The sequence below is a fragment of the Sinohyriopsis cumingii genome, chromosome 1 (assembly GCF_028554795.1).
Source record: "Sinohyriopsis cumingii isolate HCF-2022 chromosome 1, ASM2855479v2, whole genome shotgun sequence".
NCBI classification, from domain to species: Eukaryota; Metazoa; Mollusca; class Bivalvia; order Unionida; family Unionidae; genus Sinohyriopsis; species Sinohyriopsis cumingii.
The window spans coordinates 110,276,990-110,296,729 of NC_142961.1; the positions used below are offsets into that span (position 1 = coordinate 110,276,990).

A 19,740-nucleotide genomic window follows, 5' to 3' on the forward strand; every position below is an offset into this window, starting at 1 on the left:
TTCGTTTGTAGTAAAGGTTGCCATTTAATACAGGGGCTATTTGTTAGCCTACATTCTTCTGCATCTTATTTATATACTGAATATATTAATCCATGTTTGTGAATGTATATATTAACAATTGTTCTAAATACTTTCTGCAGTACAATTAACTTTTTCTTTCTTCTATAAGTTCTATGTAATTTATTGGCTAAGGAATAACAATTTGTGTATTAGTGACGGAGGATGTTAACTGGCAGACAAACGTGTTCTAAATCTTGAATGTACTATTTTGTATCTTCAAAGATAAGCAATCGAGTCCAGCTATTTTATCGTTATCTAAATATTACACTAATATCCAGAAGCATCCTTTCCTTTCCTCTGTGTATTTTGTTACACGTTCTATTTCTGTTAAATATTCTCCATTTACCTCTTATCAAATTAAATATCATGAAGTATATAAATTGTACTCATAAAAAATATGATTTTTGGAGGAGGTCATATTTTGATTCTTGGATAATTTGGTGAGAAACAATATTTTTTACCTAAAAGTTTCACTTGTAACCAGATTTTTCTAGTTATCAAAAAACAACATGTATAACTAACTGTAGAAGAATTTGGATATAATTTCAACACGTAAGACCTACAACATAATAATTTACGTATCACTTATAAATTAAACTATAAAACATTGTGTCGATATAAAACTCAGTTTTATGACTTGACGCTTAAGTCCATAAAATCACAAATATCGAACCAAACCTATACAAAATAAATAAGTGTTAAGCGGAACAGATGTGAAGTAAATTTTCAGAAAATATATTGAAACCATGTATTGCATATAAATCCCTTGGAAAACTTTCATAGTAAAAGGTCGGAAAATAACACCTTGACAACACCGGGATACGAGGAAATGTATTTGGCCAAGCTTAACACAGTTGTATCTTAAATCTCAAAATGTCTAGACACTATGTCAGTGGTTTTCAAACCTATTAATATGGTGAGCAACTTGAACGTTTCTCCCTCAGACCCTCTCTCGACGGACCACTTAATGATCTTTCCTAATGTTGATTGTACCGGAAACAAACTATTGTAAATCTCTTTGCATAGAGCGCTATACTTTGTATAAAGCACTACAGATAAACAGCTTAATATTACTTTTAACATATTTGCTCAACAAATAACATCACCAGCTCATATATTAAGTTGAGTAGTCTTTCCTTTCTAATGCGATAGACCAGCCTGTCCTTTTATAACAAGTTCATGTTCTCAATTGTTTTGCAACCTTTCCTTTGACCACTTGAATGGATCTCGCGGACCACCAGTGGCCCTCGTACCATAGTTTCCGAACCTCTGCACTAGAAGATTTTGTACTAAAACTGTTGCAAAGTGGTGGAAAACGTACCAACTAACAGGCTAGAAACATTTGAGCAACGTAACGCATAAGAATTATTACAAATGCACACACCAAAAAAAAGTAGTTTATACAGAAACTGACCAGCCTGGAAACTGATTTCATTTTCTAGTAGATAATCGCCTTCGGATCACCGATACACATGCTTATTTCAATTTAATAAAAGAAATATACTATACATCGTATATAGGACGAATAAGAACTACACAGAAGCCAAGTTTCACATGAAAATTAATCAGCATTCATATTGGTGTTGAGTGAGAGTTTGGTTTTAGTATGAAAAAGCTTAAATTTACCAGTAGCATCTAAAATAGATCCTAATTATAATATAACAAAAAGTGACATACAAGGAGAGAGTGTTGATTTTATTCTTATGGAAGAATCTTCTATCCTAATAGAAAATATATTAAGCATTGAATGAGGACTAATATATATGTACATGTATTAGCTGGCCATAAGTACATACACTTCCAGGACAAGAAAGCAAATATACTTGTTAAGAACAACGATGATAAATGCAATTTAGTGCAATAGAGTCATTAAATAACCGATCAATAATAACACACAGGGATAGACCGAATAGGTACAATTTTTCAGAATATTTTGAATTTGTAAATAACAGACCTTACATTTTCGAAAATATATATTCAGCTTCTTTTACTATTTCAAATTGTAGATGAAGATAGAAAAATAGCCCACATTTTGGAGAGTTTCAAAGTTTTTTGAGGGAAATCGCTGTACTGTTCTACTACAGGAAGGTCATTGCATTGTAATAACTAAAAGATAGAAGCTACAACACATGGGCCTTCAGCTGACTATATATAGTTCATAAACACAAGAATAATGATAGAACATAACTGTGTCATTTACGTCGACTTCAAACTCTATTTGTGTCAATTATGAAAAAAAACAACTAGAACAAATAGTACCCATAAACACATTGCGTCTAGTTACTGTTTAAGTCTACTATGAAGATACACTCAATACCCATTTAAATTATATAGAGGAATGGAGTGTATTAGTAAGTTAAACATCAATATCAAGAACCTACTAGTTTGTTTGTTATGAACCATATTGACGTGAATTTCCAATTATTATCCACAAACTGAAAAGATATGATTCACATTTCTAAAGCAATAGTTAAAATGATCCAGATGGAGAATACATTGTATAGCAGACAATACTGAAAGATATGAGACACTTAGCAAAACTTATTTCTTCAGGAAGTTTACTGGGTTAGAAACAAAGTCACATATGATTAAAAATTTGATTAGGCATCGAAAAAGGTATGCAAAAGGATAATCAAATCAGTAATAAAGAAAAATATAACATTTTCACGATTATAAAAGCGTCTTATTTAATGTAAACAGTCTAAACAGACGCTTAAAATATTTGATCATATAAACATTACATATTTTCAACAGAATTTCTTATGAAGTCGTTATCAACATTCATTTACAGAAAAAGACTTCTAAATTCTAGGCAATCAGAGCCGTATAGGTATATTAACAGCCAATTATTCCAATCAGCATACACAGCGATACGTTTATTATATATATAAAAATTGTTAGTAATTACGAAAGTACTAGTAATTAAACAAGATTAGTTTTTATTTTTCATTTTAAATCTGTATCTCCATATAACAAATCGCAAATATGAAGTAAAAATGTCCTATTTTTATAACATTAAATTTGTTCAGGAAAGTAATCAGGGCTATCATATTGAGGGCGGAAAAATATAGAAGTAATTGCAATTTCAACAAAATCACCAACTACAATTAAAAAAAAATCCGGAACCAAGATAATAATTGCGTACGTCAATTTTATAACTTACGTAGTTGTTATCTATATTATAACACATTTAAATACGCATTGACTCTATTTACTCTGATGAAGATAGATTCAGATTCATCTATTTATAAAAAAAAATGTTAATAATCATAACTACGGGTTTATTTTTGAATCTGGTATACATTTTCATGTTATGATTTTAAAAAACCTAATATCTTATTTAATTCCTCTTTATTTAAATACTATTTTGGAAAATAATTAAAAAAGGTCATGATAACATGATTTGAGTTTTCTATTGGTCTCATGAGTATTCTTTGACATTTACGCTATTTCTTAACTCTGCATCTTTATTATTTAGTACTACAAGGATATCACCCTAAGTATTTACTACTTCTCCTTTATTTTTGTATTTACTACTTATGTTTTTATCCATATTTTAATTTTCTTGTACCTGCTGATTACAATACCTTCAACTAACCATTGATGGTAATACCAATTATTAAGCATAACTGTAATACTCTTCCTATTATAGTAGAACTACTCTACTATTTTAGTATACAACAACCGTACATAAAACTCCCTATCTACACATATTTCAAAATGTTCTTTAAAAAAAACTTCAGGATATCTAGTAAGATAACTTTACAATATAATTTAAGTATATCGCAAGAAAATATAATATTCAAATAAAGTTAGCTTGAAGGTGTGTGGTTAATTTAAAATTACATCGATATATAAGTAATTTTCTAAAAATGTAGGGCATTCTTGTATACATTCTTATCTCGATTAGTACTCACAATTTCGTATTTCCTCCCCTTACCACCATCACTCGACTTGTCAAACAGTCAGTGTGTGATGTGATGTGATTTTGATTTTTAACGTAGCTTTAACAATTTTTCAGTCAAATCGCTACGATGTCTGCAATGTGGCAGTTTATAGTGATGTCTAGCACTGGGGCATCATGCCGCAGACATGTAGCATGATGTCCCACCCAGTCACATTATCCTGACACCAGGCCGACCAGTCCTAACACTAACCTCTTAATGCTGAACGCAAAGCGAGGCAGCTGTTAGTACCATTTTTTTAAGTCTCTGGTATGAATCGGCCGGGGATCGAACCCATGATCTCACGCATCGTCAAACAGTCAGAGTTCCTTGCCTAAACCTTTTATTTTATTTCTTAGATGTGATCAAGATTTTCTTGTGTGAAATTAAAACGTAATTTAAAAAAGATTTTAAATACAAACTTTTACAAAAAGATTCAATGTAAATGATAAAGAAGAACATGGCAATGCCAGAATAAATAATGTCATTAGGAGACTTAGGAAACTATAATTAGGGTACTACTCAAGGTAGGAGCTTATTAGGTCTATCCTTTTGTGTAACTGGCTTGTTGCTTACCATATATACTTGCTTATAAGTCAGGTTTAACAGCAAACTGCTTAGACCCATACGTGTCGTGACATTATGTACCAGCAGATATTGGTCAAGGCAGTTTGTTGGGGAGAAATCTGTAGGACAAACAAGATAGATCATTTATTGTTGCTTACTTACTCTTATCCCAGTCTGATACTACTGCATACTTAGGGCCAAATAATAATTCTATATATCTAAGTTTTTTCAATTCAGTGCTAAAATTTGTTTCACTTAGGATTGCATATCCGCCCCCCTTTAAGCATAAAGTATTTTATCCTTGTGTGGCGTTTCATTATATTTTACTTAAATTCTTTGTTTGAATCTACAGGCGCAATTAAGCTTTTTGTGATTAAATCACCCCGCATTCTTCAACTTTTGCACATTTATGATCACTTTCATTTTCATTTTTTACTTGGCTCCTGTGTGGTTCTTTCTCGTTCCATTCATAACATACAGTTTTTTCTCTTATTAAATTTGAAAGGAGCGTATGTATCGTTGATCCGAAGGCTTTTTGTGTGCAAGCAAATATGTGTATTCTAGGAAGCATAAGTTCCAGGCTGGCCAGTTTCTGTAGTTAAGTCGTTCAAAAACTTTTTACCATGTTCTTTGGTATACATACTTCCTCTTTGCAAGAGTTTCATAACTGGAGCATACCTTTCAGTGAGCTTTACAATGCAGCTGTATGAAGACTGATTTAATATGCTAATACGTTTCCCACTGTTTTTAATGTGTTATTATCCATGCTTTTACTACGTAATTTTGCTAAGACATTTATATGTGATATAAGGTTTTAGCATACTTTCCGAAATTTTGTAATCAATTATTCCACTAAAATTATTGATTTTAACGTTTGGTTTCATATTTGTGATCTTAAAAAACTTAATATTCAACTCTTAGAAACCGGATAGTGGGGTGGTTTACAATATTTAACGGATTAATGTATAACCAATATGTACAATATTGAGCTAATCATTACATTCAAATTCTTAGAAACGTAAGAGTAAATATTGTAGTTCTTATGAAAAAAACACCATTCTAGTAAACACTTTTTTCACCACTTGAAAAATAGACAAGATTTTAGGTATTTTAGGTTAACAGGTAGAATTTTTATCCACAACGTGCTTTTAATGAGAATTTTCAAAGTCGCTAAACAATTGAAATATAACCCCATCCACCCTGAAACCACATTCTGCTCTAAGGCACAAGACATATTTTGTATAAATATAACAAGCACACACACACACACACACACACACACACACACACACACACACACAGAGAGAACTTATTTATGCTAAGCATGTTGTAATATCGACGTCTACAAAATTTGATTATTTCGTTTTCCGTTCTATTAGCTTAGAAGGACCAAAGCTGATAATTCTACTTTTAAATATCGTGATATTATTTTAAAAAATCTTTAGTATTTTTGTTAACCAGTTTCTCAACTGTCTGTTGTACGGTATTTCATGTATATCAGTCGTCTTCGAGATATTTTGTAAAACAAATCTTTACTCATTTCTCTGCAATTTAAATTTAGAAAACGTGATGCAAAGGTGAATAAAGCTTACTCACAAGTTACAGAAAATGATTTAGGACGAAAGAAAAGAAGCAAAAGAAGCAAAGGAAGTAGCTAGGGTTGGTGATTTAGAAAAAAATATGCTGAATCAGCAAGAAACTCACACGAAGCTGCAGAACACAGAATGTACCAATCACATTAAAAGAGGGAAAACTATTGCAAAACTCAAGAAGAACAAGACCAGCGCTGGGCGGAACAATTTACAAACACTCTCAACCAACCGGAACCCACAATGACTTTACAGCTTTTCAGTCCAACACCCCAGTAATAGAATAGATGAGATAATGAAGTGGAAGAGGCAATAAACAAACTTAAGAAAAGAACATGCCAGGTTTATGAAACATCACCTCAAGAGCGATTAAAATATGGTGGACGATAATTAGAAGAGAAATTATTTACATTGTTTTTAAATATAACTTAGAGGGAAGAAATAGCACCAAAATAAATTGAGGGATGGATATTCAACTTCCAAAATTTCCCAAAAAGGGAATTTTTCCGATTGCAACAACTGCAGAGGCACTACCTTAATTTTCATATCAGTTAAATTATTCTTCTCCTTAGGAGACTCAAATCAGTTCCCGACATCTCAAGAGAACAATAAGACGGTTTCATGTAGCGAGCAAATATAATACAATCATGCACATTATAGAACAAACTTGAATGCAAACAGAGCTTTCTAATATACTTCGTTGACTTCAAGAAAACCTTCGACAGTACCTATCGCCATTCAATCTCGCACACCACTGAACTCAATGACATACCACTAAAGTTCACATAATTCTTAAAACCTGTACCAAGACACCAGATGCTGAATCAGGCTCGAAACAGAATAAACATACTTCTGCCCTATTCTCACAGGAGAACGTCAGGGATGTACCCTATCACCACATGTTTCCTCCTAGTCATTGATTTTATAATATAGCAGAAACATACAGATAGCTCACATGGAATACCATAGAAAGCCGTGATTCTCGATTTTACTGACGATATTGCAATATTCGAGACAGAAAAAGAACCTACAATATACAACCACAACTATCTCAAGCATGCAGTCGAGACTATACATCAGCAGCGAAAAACGTAAAATTATGGCAATAGGTAAAATACAAAGACATACTATAATTTGCAACGGGAAAGGATTAGAATACGTAGGCACATTCACCAACTTAGGCAGTTAGAAACACACAGGTTGATGAAAAGATCAGAATTTGGAAATGCATCAGCACATTCTGAAGAGCAACAAAACTCTGGAATACCAAAAATACTCAGTACCACTACGAAGCTCTGACTGTTCAACTCCATCGTTCTACCTACTGTTCTGTATTCATTTGAAAACTGGTAAACCTCAGCAACAATAAGACACAAACTGAATACTTTCCTATCTGGCACCCTCCAGAAAAAAATGAAAAGGATCGAGCAAATCATGAGGCTGCCGGAAACAATACAAGCACTGTAACTGCTGTAACTTCAAGTTATGAATTAGAGGATTAGTATTGATATTTTCTTTACTACTGCTTAATTTTACTTATCACAGACCGGCATAATTTATCAAACTTTTATTGATTAAACTACCACTAAATTTGAACACACTGCTTTGTGCCAATGCACTTTGTTTCCGTTTCAGTCTTCTTAAAGGTCGATTCACTGCAAAAGGGCATATACCTCTTTTTCAGTATTAATGCAGCTGGCATCGAGGATGGTTGCCCATTATCAATTGTTACGTACTGGCATAACTACCTGACACTGTTATTATTACATGAATCAGAACACCTGATAACTCTGTCACAATTACTTGGATGAAAAGGGAGGCTAATGACCTAATAAGCCTACTATTCACTACACTTACTGAGCAACAGGTATGTTGTTACACATTGTTTGAAGTAGGTAGAGACATGCTTTAAAAAGACCAAACATCTACAAGCTGAAAAATAGCTAAATTGCCGAAAGACTTTTAAGGATCCTGGATAGCAAACGGGAAAACCTGCAGATTGGCCAGCCATTGCTACAGATGCACAGGATATGGCCTCCTTTAGAGTCACTGTCTACTCCACCGCCTTCTTATATCTGGAACAGACGGCACGATTAGAACCACCACAAGATAAAGACTCTGCTCGCAGAAAAACACCACCTTCACAGATACCGTCTGAACCAAACTTCATCAGCCTCAGAGAAGGTAACCTTCACCAGTATGCGCAGGACAATTCAGGCGAAGCTTCGCAAGATGCAGAACTCGTGGCTCAGCAGTAAAGCAGACGCGATTCAGGCCTTTGCGGATAGAAACGACGCAAAGCACTTTAGTGATGTCATGAAAGCTGTCTACGGACCCCAGGAATCTGTGTCCTCGTCCCTGCTCAGTACAGATGTAACAACAAGCACTTCAGCGCTGCCTTCAACTATCCACAATCCATCAACAACAAAACCACATAATGCTTGCCTCAAGTGGAACTAATGCCACGATGGGCACTCGTTCATGTGCAAGAGGTTATAAAAATTCATCAAGCAGCTGTCCTGTGGAAATTTCCCTGGATCAGATGCTATACCTGCCGAGGTGTACAAAGCTGGGGGCCCTGTACTGCTTCAGCAGCTTACATAACTCTTCCATGCAATATAGAGTTAATGAATGGTCCCACAAGAATTTAAAGATACCTCTATAGTAACCTCTACAAGAGAAACAGCAACTGTCAATATTGCGACAACCACAGAGGAATCTCCTTTCTGTCAATTGCTGGGAAGACTCTTTCTCCTATCCTTCTTGAGCAGGGTCTACTCCCAGAACGCCAGTGTGGTTTCCGCGCGTGCCGAGGGACAGTCGACATGATATTTGCTGCACGACAACTCTAGGAAAAATACCAGAAGCAACACAGAGACCTCTTCAGAACCTCTATTGGCCTAACCAAGTAATTTGACACAGTCAGCAAATATAGACTTTGGGAGATTATGGCAAAATGCGGCTGATCGAACAGGTTCATTACATACGTTCGCCAGTTCCACGACGGAATGATGGCCCATGTAATGGACGACGGCAAACCCTCTGATACCTTCTATGTCACAAATGGCGTTAAACAAGGCTGAGTATGATGCGCACACTCTACAGCATGATGTTCGCTGCCACGCACGCATATGCGTTCCAAAAACAGCCATGTGGGCAGCCATGTCATATACTGGACTGACAGGAAGCTGTTCAACCCCAGGAGACTACAGGCTTTCATGAAGTTGAAAGAAACATTCATTAGAGTCGTCCACTTTGCTGAAGACTGCGCCATCAATGTCAGCTCAGAGGAAGACGTGCAGACCAGCATGTATAGGTTCGCTTAGGCATGCGACAACTACGGCCTTAGCAAAAAAAACGACTGGAATCATATACCAACCTGCTTCTGGGCGAACCGAGCATTACAGTAAAGGGTTAGAAACTTCAGGCTGTCAACAGCTTCATTTATCTGGGCAGCAACCTCTTAAGGGTAGAAATTACTGACACTGAGGTCAATTGCTGACACTGAGGTCAACATCAGAATTGCCAAAGCCAGCTTATCCTCTGGGAGACTGCGTGGGAAGGTGCTGGACGCAGAGGAATCAGCCTTACCACCAAACTAAAAGTGTACCATGCTGCAATGCTCAACACTCTCCAGTATCCCAGCGAGACGTGGACTGTCTATAGCAGACATTCAAGAGAAACTAATCAATTCCACATGAGCTGTCTCCGCAGGATAATGATAATTCCTGACACCGAGGTTCTCACGAGGGACGGCATCTCATCAATCTTCAAGTTTCTGCAGTAGAACCCAAATTAGATGGACAGGACACTTCGTCCGCATGCCCGATGAAAGCATTCCACAACATATGTTCTCTGGTGAACTCAGTGAGGGAATGCGCGCTGTTGGAGGACAAAAACGCGTTAAAAGTTTGCACTGAAAATGTTCTTGAAAAACTTGCATAACAACAGTGCTTCATTGGAGACCCTTGCGCAAGAACGTCTCTCCTGGCGCAGAAAGATCACATCTGGCCCCCGCGCAGCAGAACAACACAGATTGCCAAGACGCTGAGAAAACGTGTCACTCGATTGACCAGAGCAGGCAGCACCTTTACTTCCATATCAACTCCTGTGTGTTCCACATGCAGGAAAGGTTTCCGTGCTCGAATAGGCATTACTAGTTATATCTGAACCCAGCGCTTGACAACAGAGAACTGAAGCTGTGGTCGCCATCGCCACCGATAAACGAACACTGTTATTTTCATCAAGCACTTACCATGGCCAGTCGGCTTTATCCAATAAAGTTCACTGTAAATGTGAACAGGTAAAAAAAGTCAACTCCCATCCCTACGATTAAATGAGACAGAGAAACATATCACAACAACAAAGGACTTAAGGAGCAAAAAGTTGGTCTGGACCTGCCCTGACTCAACCAATATTAAAATTTTTCAGATATATGTCTGGGGAAAAATGAGTAAAACGTGCTCACCATTGCAGACTGATTACATCAAATGCATACTTCCGATCTCTTTTCTTGCGAACGAGTTGTCCTTATGGATAATATGGTGTCACAATGTTTATGACATCAATAACGACAGACAGCTAAATTTATGTTATAACGCTCTAAGTGACTAATATATTTTCAGATATTGCTTACCGTGAACTAGTGTAAATTGGCATGCTTTAATTTATGTATACAGTGCCATCAAGCGTCCCAACGTTTGTCCGTCTCGTATTATTTCACTTCGTTTTTTCCCATACTCTGTTTTGGCTTTGTGTTGCATACTGGTGAAAGCCTGAACAGGCTGCGCGACCGGGATAAGCTAAGGTTACCGAGCTACACAAATGTATGTTTGAAAGACATCACCAGTATAGTAAACGATAGAGATATTTCATTTCGTTATTCTACACTGAAAAACATGTTCATACACGTGTGAAAATGAGAAAAGATACATTATAATACCATTAAGCCGTTCTTGTGATTCTTAAACACTGAGTATACTTACAATAATTCCTGTGGCCCCGTTGATAAGTGGTCCATATGTGACATAGGTGTGGCCTGTAATCCACCCCACATCTGCTGTACACCAGTATATATCGTCTGGATGATAGTCAAAAACATATTTGAAGGTGGTGGAGGAGTAGATCATGTAACCTCCCACAGTGTGAAGTACACCCTTGGGTTTGCCTGTTGACCCACTGTGAATCATAAAAAAGAAAGACGACTTTCACAATGTTATGATACGTCAAGAAATGTCAGAATCACCTGTAAACTCTTGGGCAATAATGCTGTTCACTGAAACCATGAAGGTGACCTATGCTATTAAGTGAGGCCCACACGACGCTGAATTATGTCCCACAATTTCTACCTACGCTGTAAGGTCTGCTGATGCTGAATTGCCGTATATACTCGCAGAGTCCAACTGCAAACTTCAAAGGCACTCTTATGCTGTCGCTTAATGTGTAGGCAGATCAAGGTCTGCGTTGTATGTTCTAATGATTACTCATTGCAAACTGCAATTGGACGTGACTTGTAAGCAAAAGTACTATTTAAATATCTTGTGTGTTGATGTGTAACTTACATAAAAGGAATATATTTTGAAATTGAATTTAGCAGGACAACTTCGATATTTTGACAGCATTGAGAGAAATGAAGCTGATAAAATTTGTAATTATATGACTATGGTAAATTCTCAATCATTTGTTAGGTACCGATTTACACGAATTTTGCAACTGCTTTATATCAGAAATTTAAATGAGCCTATCTGAAAATGTAGATTCACACAACAAGCTTAAGTATAATATGTTTCAAATCCGGAAAGGCTGGCGGCCCAGATGGAATATGAATGAACTTTTTCAAGCGTAGTACAACGTTTATCCCACCATATATAGTAGCTATGATTAACCAATTTTTTTAATAATGGTGTTTGTCCTAGTTCATGGGATTCTAATAATTTTAGGAGAGTATCTTTGACTAATGTTCTGTGTTTGATCTTCAACTCTGTTTTGAAATGTGTATATGTGTGTGTGTATATATATATATATATATATATATATATATATATATATATATATATATATATATATATATATATATATATATATATATATATATATATATAGATATATATATATATAAGTGAGAAATGGATTTTACTGTTCTTATGGTATTTTTTATTTCTTAACCAATTTGACAAGATCCAACATGCTAAATTCTGGTCACGCTTTGCTTGAAAATGTATCAATGGGAAGTTTGTCAATCTTTTTAAATTCAATGTACTCTAGCTTGCTGTCATCTGTAAAGTCGAGCGAAGGTTTAACCGAATACTTTGAGTTTACGCTGAGGACTAGACAAGGATGTGTTTTGAATCCACTATTATTTTCAATGATTATTAACGATTTGATTCAGCTTCAGATAGAATATTGTGGTTGATGTATATTTATATTAGAAAATGTCCCCGATCTTTTATTACTATTATTTGCTGATGATATAGCTAATTGCACCTTTACAGTGATATATCTCTGCAGCATATACCCATATCAGAACGCTGTTATAACACAAACAGGATGGTTGTTAACTCCGAGAAGTCAAAAGTAATTATATTTCGCAATGGAGAACGTTAAAGAAATATTGAAAACTAGTCGTCTAACGAGACACAACTTGGTACATTTTAATTTTGCAAATATATAGGTCTTGTGTTTTCACCAAAATTATCTTGGACGAAGGCTTAAGCAACGTCAGCAGCACATAATATCAAATTTGTGAAGATTTTTAAAAAATATTTGATACTGTGGTAAAATAAATATTATTTTTCTGAAATTTGGAGTCACGCGCATTGAAATTGTATTGAAGGTATTAATACAATCTCTTTTCTAAAAAATATGTGTCTCACGTGACATGAATGATTACGATATACTGTGAATATTTATGACGTAATATGAATAATTAATGTGCCATTGGAGAATGAGGCAGACTAATGTTGATTGTTCCCTATTACTCTAGGTGTGTTAAATATTGCTGTAAAGTGTTACCGAACAGAACAGAAACTTTTTCCGGACCTAAACTATACCACTTCTGGTCTATCTATGAATGAGAAATACAAGTTTAAAACTCATAAAAAGTGAAACATTTAAAACCAGTCGTACGTAGAGTATGCTTACTATGCTAGATATATGGAGTATTATGTGAGTACTCCTATACTCTGTTAGATGAATGGATTATTACGTGAGGATGAGTATTCATATACTATGATAGATGCATGGATTGTTACGTGAGGATGAGAATTCATATAATATGATAGATGCATGGAGTATTACGTGAGGATGAGTATTCATATACTATGTTAGATGAATGGAGTATTACGTGAGGATGAGTATTCATATACTATGATAGATGCATGGAGTATTACGTGAGGATGAGTATTCATATACTATGTTAGATCCATGGAGTATTACGTGAGGATGAGTATTCATATAATATGATAGATGCATGGAGTATTACGTGAGGATGAGTATTCATATAATATGTTAGATGAATGGAGTATTACGTGAGGATGAGTATTCATATACTATGTTAGATCCATGGAGTATTACGTGAGGATGAGTATTCATATAATATGATAGATGCATGGAGTATTACGTGAGGATGAGTATTCATATAATATGTTAGATGAATGGAGTATTACGTGAGGATGAGTATTCATATAATATGTTAGATGAATGGAGTATTACGTGAGGATGAGTATTCATATACTATGTTAGATCCATGGAGTATTACGTGAGGATGAGTATTCATATACTATGTTAGATCCATGGAGTATTACGTGAGGATGAGTATTCATATAATATGATAGATGCATGGAGTATTACGTGAGGATGAGTATTCATATACTATGTTAGATGAATGGAGTATTACGTGAGGATGAGTATTCATATACTATGTTAGATCCATGGAGTATTACGTGAGGATGAGTATTCATATACTATGTTAGATCCATGGAGTATTACGTGAGGATGAGTATTCATATAATATGATAGATGCATGGAGTATTACGTGAGGATGAGTATTCATATACTATGTTAGATCCATGGAGTATTACGTGAGGATGAGTATTCATATACTATGTTAGATGAATGGAGTATTACGTGAGGATGAGTATTCATATACTATGTTAGATCCATGGAGTATTACGTGAGGATGAGTATTCATATAATATGATAGATGCATGGAGTATTACGTGAGGATGAGTATTCATATACTATGTTAGATCCATGGAGTATTACGTGAGGATGAGTATTCCTGTACTATGTTAGATGTGTGATTTCGTTTGATTCTATTTAGAGCAGAATGTCCCGTTTGAATTTGTAGTTGATGATATGATAACCTCAACTTAGCAATAGTAGTCCTAAGTTTAGAAGACAAAGTGTTCAAATAGTTTTTAAAATTCAAACATAATTGCTTAACATTTATGTTTAAAAAACACGACCTTTCCAAATGTTATTCTCCATTTATGATTGAATATATCTTGAAATCATTATTAATATATTAAATGAAAATTGTTTGTATTAGCAGCCGATGTATCATTCCAAATACGTGAAAAGCTACATTTTCGGCCTAAAAGATTTTTAACATTAATACTTACCCAATTTATATACCCGTTGCTTCAATCATTTAATATCACGCTGTATAAATATTTAAAAGTAATATTTTTAGTATTTATAATTCAGCACTACAACGTAATAATTCGTGCAGATCGTGATATATACGACGGCATCGTCGTAGTTCACCATATATGTGGTGGACTTAAAACGTAAAGATGTTTGCTACATTTTTAATATATACGTTCAGTCTATTTTGATTTTGAAAATCCCCAAATTTCACATGCACAACTAAAAACAGACTAGACCAATGCGTCAAACAGTTGATGAATATATTTTGACTTCAAATTATGACCGCGTGTATTGGCAATAAAGATGCTGAGATCTTTAAGACCGTTACCAGCTAATGTCTTGATTTAAGGAACATTACCAGTATAATTATCAACAGTACCTAAAAAGTTAAAATCATCTCCAACTTGTGGCTGTTTACTATTATAGGTTCATTTATCCGAGACTATGATTGATGCTCGTTTTATGAATACAATCATTTTGATTTTCTGAGTATTAATTTCTTTTCTAAACCCCATTTTGTTATAATATAATTGTTACAAATTCAACTATGCTGCAAATCCTGTGAGGTTTACCAACTACAATCATATCATCAGCAAATACAATCTTTATAAATGCAATTTTTCTATCACGTAGGGTTATACCATAATGAAAATTATCTTGCATAACAAGTTCAAGGTCATCCCAGAAGAAAAGGGATCTGACATAAGACTTCCTCTTGTTTTAGGTGAACAAAATAATTAGAGTTATGTCCCTTTACACACGACTTTACATTTGTGTGCATACTTCGTATGATCATATTCCAGCAATTGGAAACTGACAGCTTTTCTCAAGGGCAGATCGGGGCAGCCGACCCAGAGTGGCATGGGTGAGTATTTAATTAAATTCCGACTACCATCAATTTACAAGGTGACTAAATGCCGACTTAATAAAAATGTTCTTATCGTATTGCAAATTATCGTATTATACCGAAAATGCACAACCACCTTTAAGAGTGATCAAACTGCCCCACCGCCTTTCCGCCCCTACTACAACCTTTCAAAATTGTTCATGAAAAGATTCAGGCAATTGGTAAAATTTATACATCTGAGAGTCGTTATTCACCGTTGAAATATTCTTGTAAAAGAAGTTTAATTTTTTTTATAGACTTCTTCAGGTTATTGCCGATTGCAATTTGCCGATTATTTCTGATAGTATGTATATGAGTACATGCTTTAATATGTACAGTGAAGCAGGATAACTCTAAAAACTGCTCGCATGTTGCAGCTGGAGCGGCATTCTCCGAAGTAACATACTCAGCCCAAAAATAGAAAGTGTGTTTTTGGGGATATTTAACGTAGCTATACCACTTTTTCAGTCATATCGCTACGATGTCTGCAGTGTGGCAGTTTATAGTGAAGTCTAGCAGTGGGGCATCATCCCGCAGACATGTAGTATGATGTCCCACCCAGTCACATTATCCTGACACCAGGCCGACCAGTCCTAACACTAACCTCTTAATGCTGAGCGCCAAGCGAGGCAGCCCAAAAATAGAAAGCGTACAACTAATGCAAAGTTTGTGTGTTCTGTAAACACTGTTCGAACCATGTACTTGATACATTTGGAACACATATCAGATGTGCAAATGTGTGTGTGGGCTTAAAAAGAGGCAGTTTTCCTCCAGTCTTTACTCTAAAAATTAAATAGATCTACAATAATAATCCAGTTACTTATTGAAGATTCACCCGCACCGATCCCAACGAAAGGTATTGTGAGTGTGAGTGTAGTGGTGCTGTTACCGACAACAAATTAGGAAACATTGTACAATATCAAAATAGGCATTCAAATTACACGGGAATTATTCTTTACACAAAAATCCAACTATGCTGTGAAAAAGCAATATATCATGATCGTATAGAAAGATCGTTTGGGGAGCAAGCGATGTGGCTCATATTCATGATTGCTATATATTGTCTCCAGCTTCGCAACAACTACCGTAATACCAATCGCCATGGCTGTATTTTTTACTTATCGATGGAATATTTCATATTCATATCATACCCGTCAAGTACACACATAGCATGTCTTTAATTATTCATTCCATGTCAAAACGAGGGACAGGTGTCCGGTAATATATCAGTTCATAAAAACAGCGACAACATCGAGTTCGTAAAAAATATAAAATTTTTGAAACATGTTGTCGTGGAAACGGTGCTGTTTCCAAGAGAGGTGTTATTAAAATGGCGTGCTTTTCAAAATTTCTTTTCTGATCTTGAAGCTGGGAAAGTCTACGTCAGAGGTGGGCAAACTTTCCGGTGCAAGTGCCGCATACACAAATTTACACCTTGTCGCGGGCCGCATAGTTCATTAAGTAAAATAATTAATATTTGAAATAGCAAAAACAAAAGGTTTTTTTAAATAACATCATAATTAATTTTCAGTTGTTAATATGTTGTTAATATTTGAAAACTTAAACTTAAACTTCAAAAGAAGCACATTTATTTGATAAACAGAGTAACATAAACAGAGTCAGTGCGAATGATGACTTGTTCCTAGGCCACATGAAAACCCTTGCGGGCCGCATGAAAGCCCTTGACGGGCCGCATGTGGCCCGCGGGCCGTAGTTTGCCCACCCCTGGTCTACGTTTTTTACCAGGCATGGTTTGACCATAGGTGTAAATCCCACAAACAACAGTTGTGAAACGGTAAGGTTTATAGTTACATTGTGTTTTCTTTTTATTAAAACAATGGTTCTTGACCGGAATGACTAGACTTTAACACTTTTTTATATGGCAGAAGAACAAGCGATGTCATCTTTGATGTGAGAAAAAATTCCTAGGCTGAGAGCTTATGATAATGTTCTTTGATCTTAACTGCATTAGTACGTTGTAGCGCTCATAAATATGTGGGATAAGACTATAGAAGGCATACACAATCTGTATTAACTTCAATTATATATGTATTCATTTATACCGTGTGTTTAATTTGCAGACTGTTTGCTAAATTGTGTGCATTTTTGTTTTAATCACATGGCAAAAACTATAATCTGGCTGTTAGCTAAGTAACCCACCCAAGATAAATAAAGGTGATTACATTTTATTATTGGGGGGAGGGGCTACATGCTATTTTCTTTTAACGGTTACATGGCGATAGTGAGCTTGTATAATTTACCTAATAGGTTATAATTTCATTGGCAATGAATAAATCTGCTAAGAAGTTCAACCCTATTTTAATAACAAATTACGATTTCGTCATTCCTTAGAAATTATTGTTATTCTTTTTCCCGTATTAGTTTACACATTGTGTTTTGCTGCTGTTATGCACGATTCGGTCAATATCGCCGTTTCGAGTAAGGAAGTATACTTTTATTTCAATAAATAAGAACAGTCCAAAAACATCCTTAGCCAATTAACCAAATCAAAACATTGATTTCAAATGGTACGAGGAAATATAAAAATATTTGTAAATTAAGAAAATAGAGGCTATCTTTAAACACAATATTATTTTATCATGTACAAGATTTAAAAATGTTTTGTGCATAAATGTATGTTGTTTATTGAAACAGAAACCAGATACCTTGTGTAAAGCATAAACAGAGGGTCCTCAGCATCCACCCAGACTATGTCACATTCATCACTGGCTTTCTCCATCAACTCATGCCACCAAAGGTCACGATCATGATGCCACTTGATGCGAGGTTGACGAGCCGGCCTTTTAGCAAAATTTTCTCCCACGGAATCTCCATCTTCCTCCACAATTTGATCCTCAGCGGGACTCAAATGACGCACAACTACACACTTTTCAACCTCATGGCCACTACAGTAAAAATACTACTGCTACTACTACTACTATTACTAATACTACAGAAAAACAAGTTAATAGGAAGCCTCAGGAACCCGCTATTTTTTCGTGTTATCCATAATTGAGTCCATATTTATTGTAATTTAATACATAATTGAATTATACTTCATTACGGCTGCATATTTACTTGGTTCTGACTGAATATCATAGAATCCATATTCATACTGCATTTTGGTATAACATCAGCAATAAAAACAACAGCATCATTATCAGCAGCAACAATAACAACAACAACAACATTAATAATAATAATAATAATAATAATAATAATAATAATAATAATAATAATGATAATAATTATTATTATTATTATTATTATTATTATTATTATTATTATTATTATTATTTATACAGCTCAAAGAGATGGATGCATCCAAAAGGACCAGATCCGGTACGATTAAAAATAGAAACCATTTGTTAAACGAAAATGAGAAACAATACTCCATCAACCTGAATGTTGAACTGGAGAAAGTGAATAATGCTACATGTTCTTGCACTGCGGTGTGTTTGATCTTCTTGGGAAAAATATTTTAATAGACTTATTTAGAAATAAAACTAGAACGAGAAACAAAGAACACCATCTATGAGTAGATCAACATATATATCCTGTATTGCAAAGTTTAAGATCGTGATACTGTTTGTCATCAGTGGGCATGGGCTTTCACGCTTTCCCTTTTCTATCCTAATTATTTTAAAATTATTAATAAAAATATTAACAGTGAATGTATCCTTCATTTCGGTGCTAAATGTAATCGACGTCGACCGCAACACATATTTCATACCTCACTCTGCATTATTTGTGCATTTACTAAACAGAGAAAACAATCTCATGACATCTAATAAACCAGGTACTCACACCTTAATAACATATATTACAAACAAATGAGTCACACCTGGAGCAGCATACGCATAAGAAGGTGGATGTTAAGGGAACTTTCTGAAGTACAAACACTAATGTGGAGAGGTCCTGGCGACGTGGACTTGCATGCACAAAACAAAATTGGTTATGTTTATAACTGAACTCTGCCTTTGGACATTTCCGTTAAAATTGTCAATAAAGAAACATATAAGCAAATGTTGTTGTTGTGGGCCTA

The 19,740-nt window shown here is 35.0% G+C and overlaps 1 protein-coding gene and 1 pseudogene across 3 annotated transcripts in view; both read right to left on the reverse strand.

Moving 5' to 3' along the window:
* LOC149807593 (acetyl-coenzyme A synthetase, cytoplasmic-like) overlaps positions 1-19,740 on the reverse strand; it is a 68,331-nt gene that overhangs the window by 19,582 nt on the left and 29,009 nt on the right. For all 3 annotated transcript variants that reach the window (XR_016423024.1, XM_089968571.1, XM_089968584.1), the window contains 2 exons: positions 18,362-18,601; positions 11,146-11,338 (listed from right to left, as the gene is read on the reverse strand). Coding sequence is in view for 2 of the 3 variants with exons in the window: in XM_089968571.1 (XP_089824697.1) it covers positions 11,146-11,338; positions 18,362-18,601 (433 nt within the window). In the remaining variant the exon portion in view is untranslated. The remainder of the gene's footprint in view (positions 1-11,145; positions 11,339-18,361; positions 18,602-19,740) is intronic.
* On the reverse strand, positions 14,403-15,285 carry LOC149807594 (uncharacterized; annotated as a pseudogene).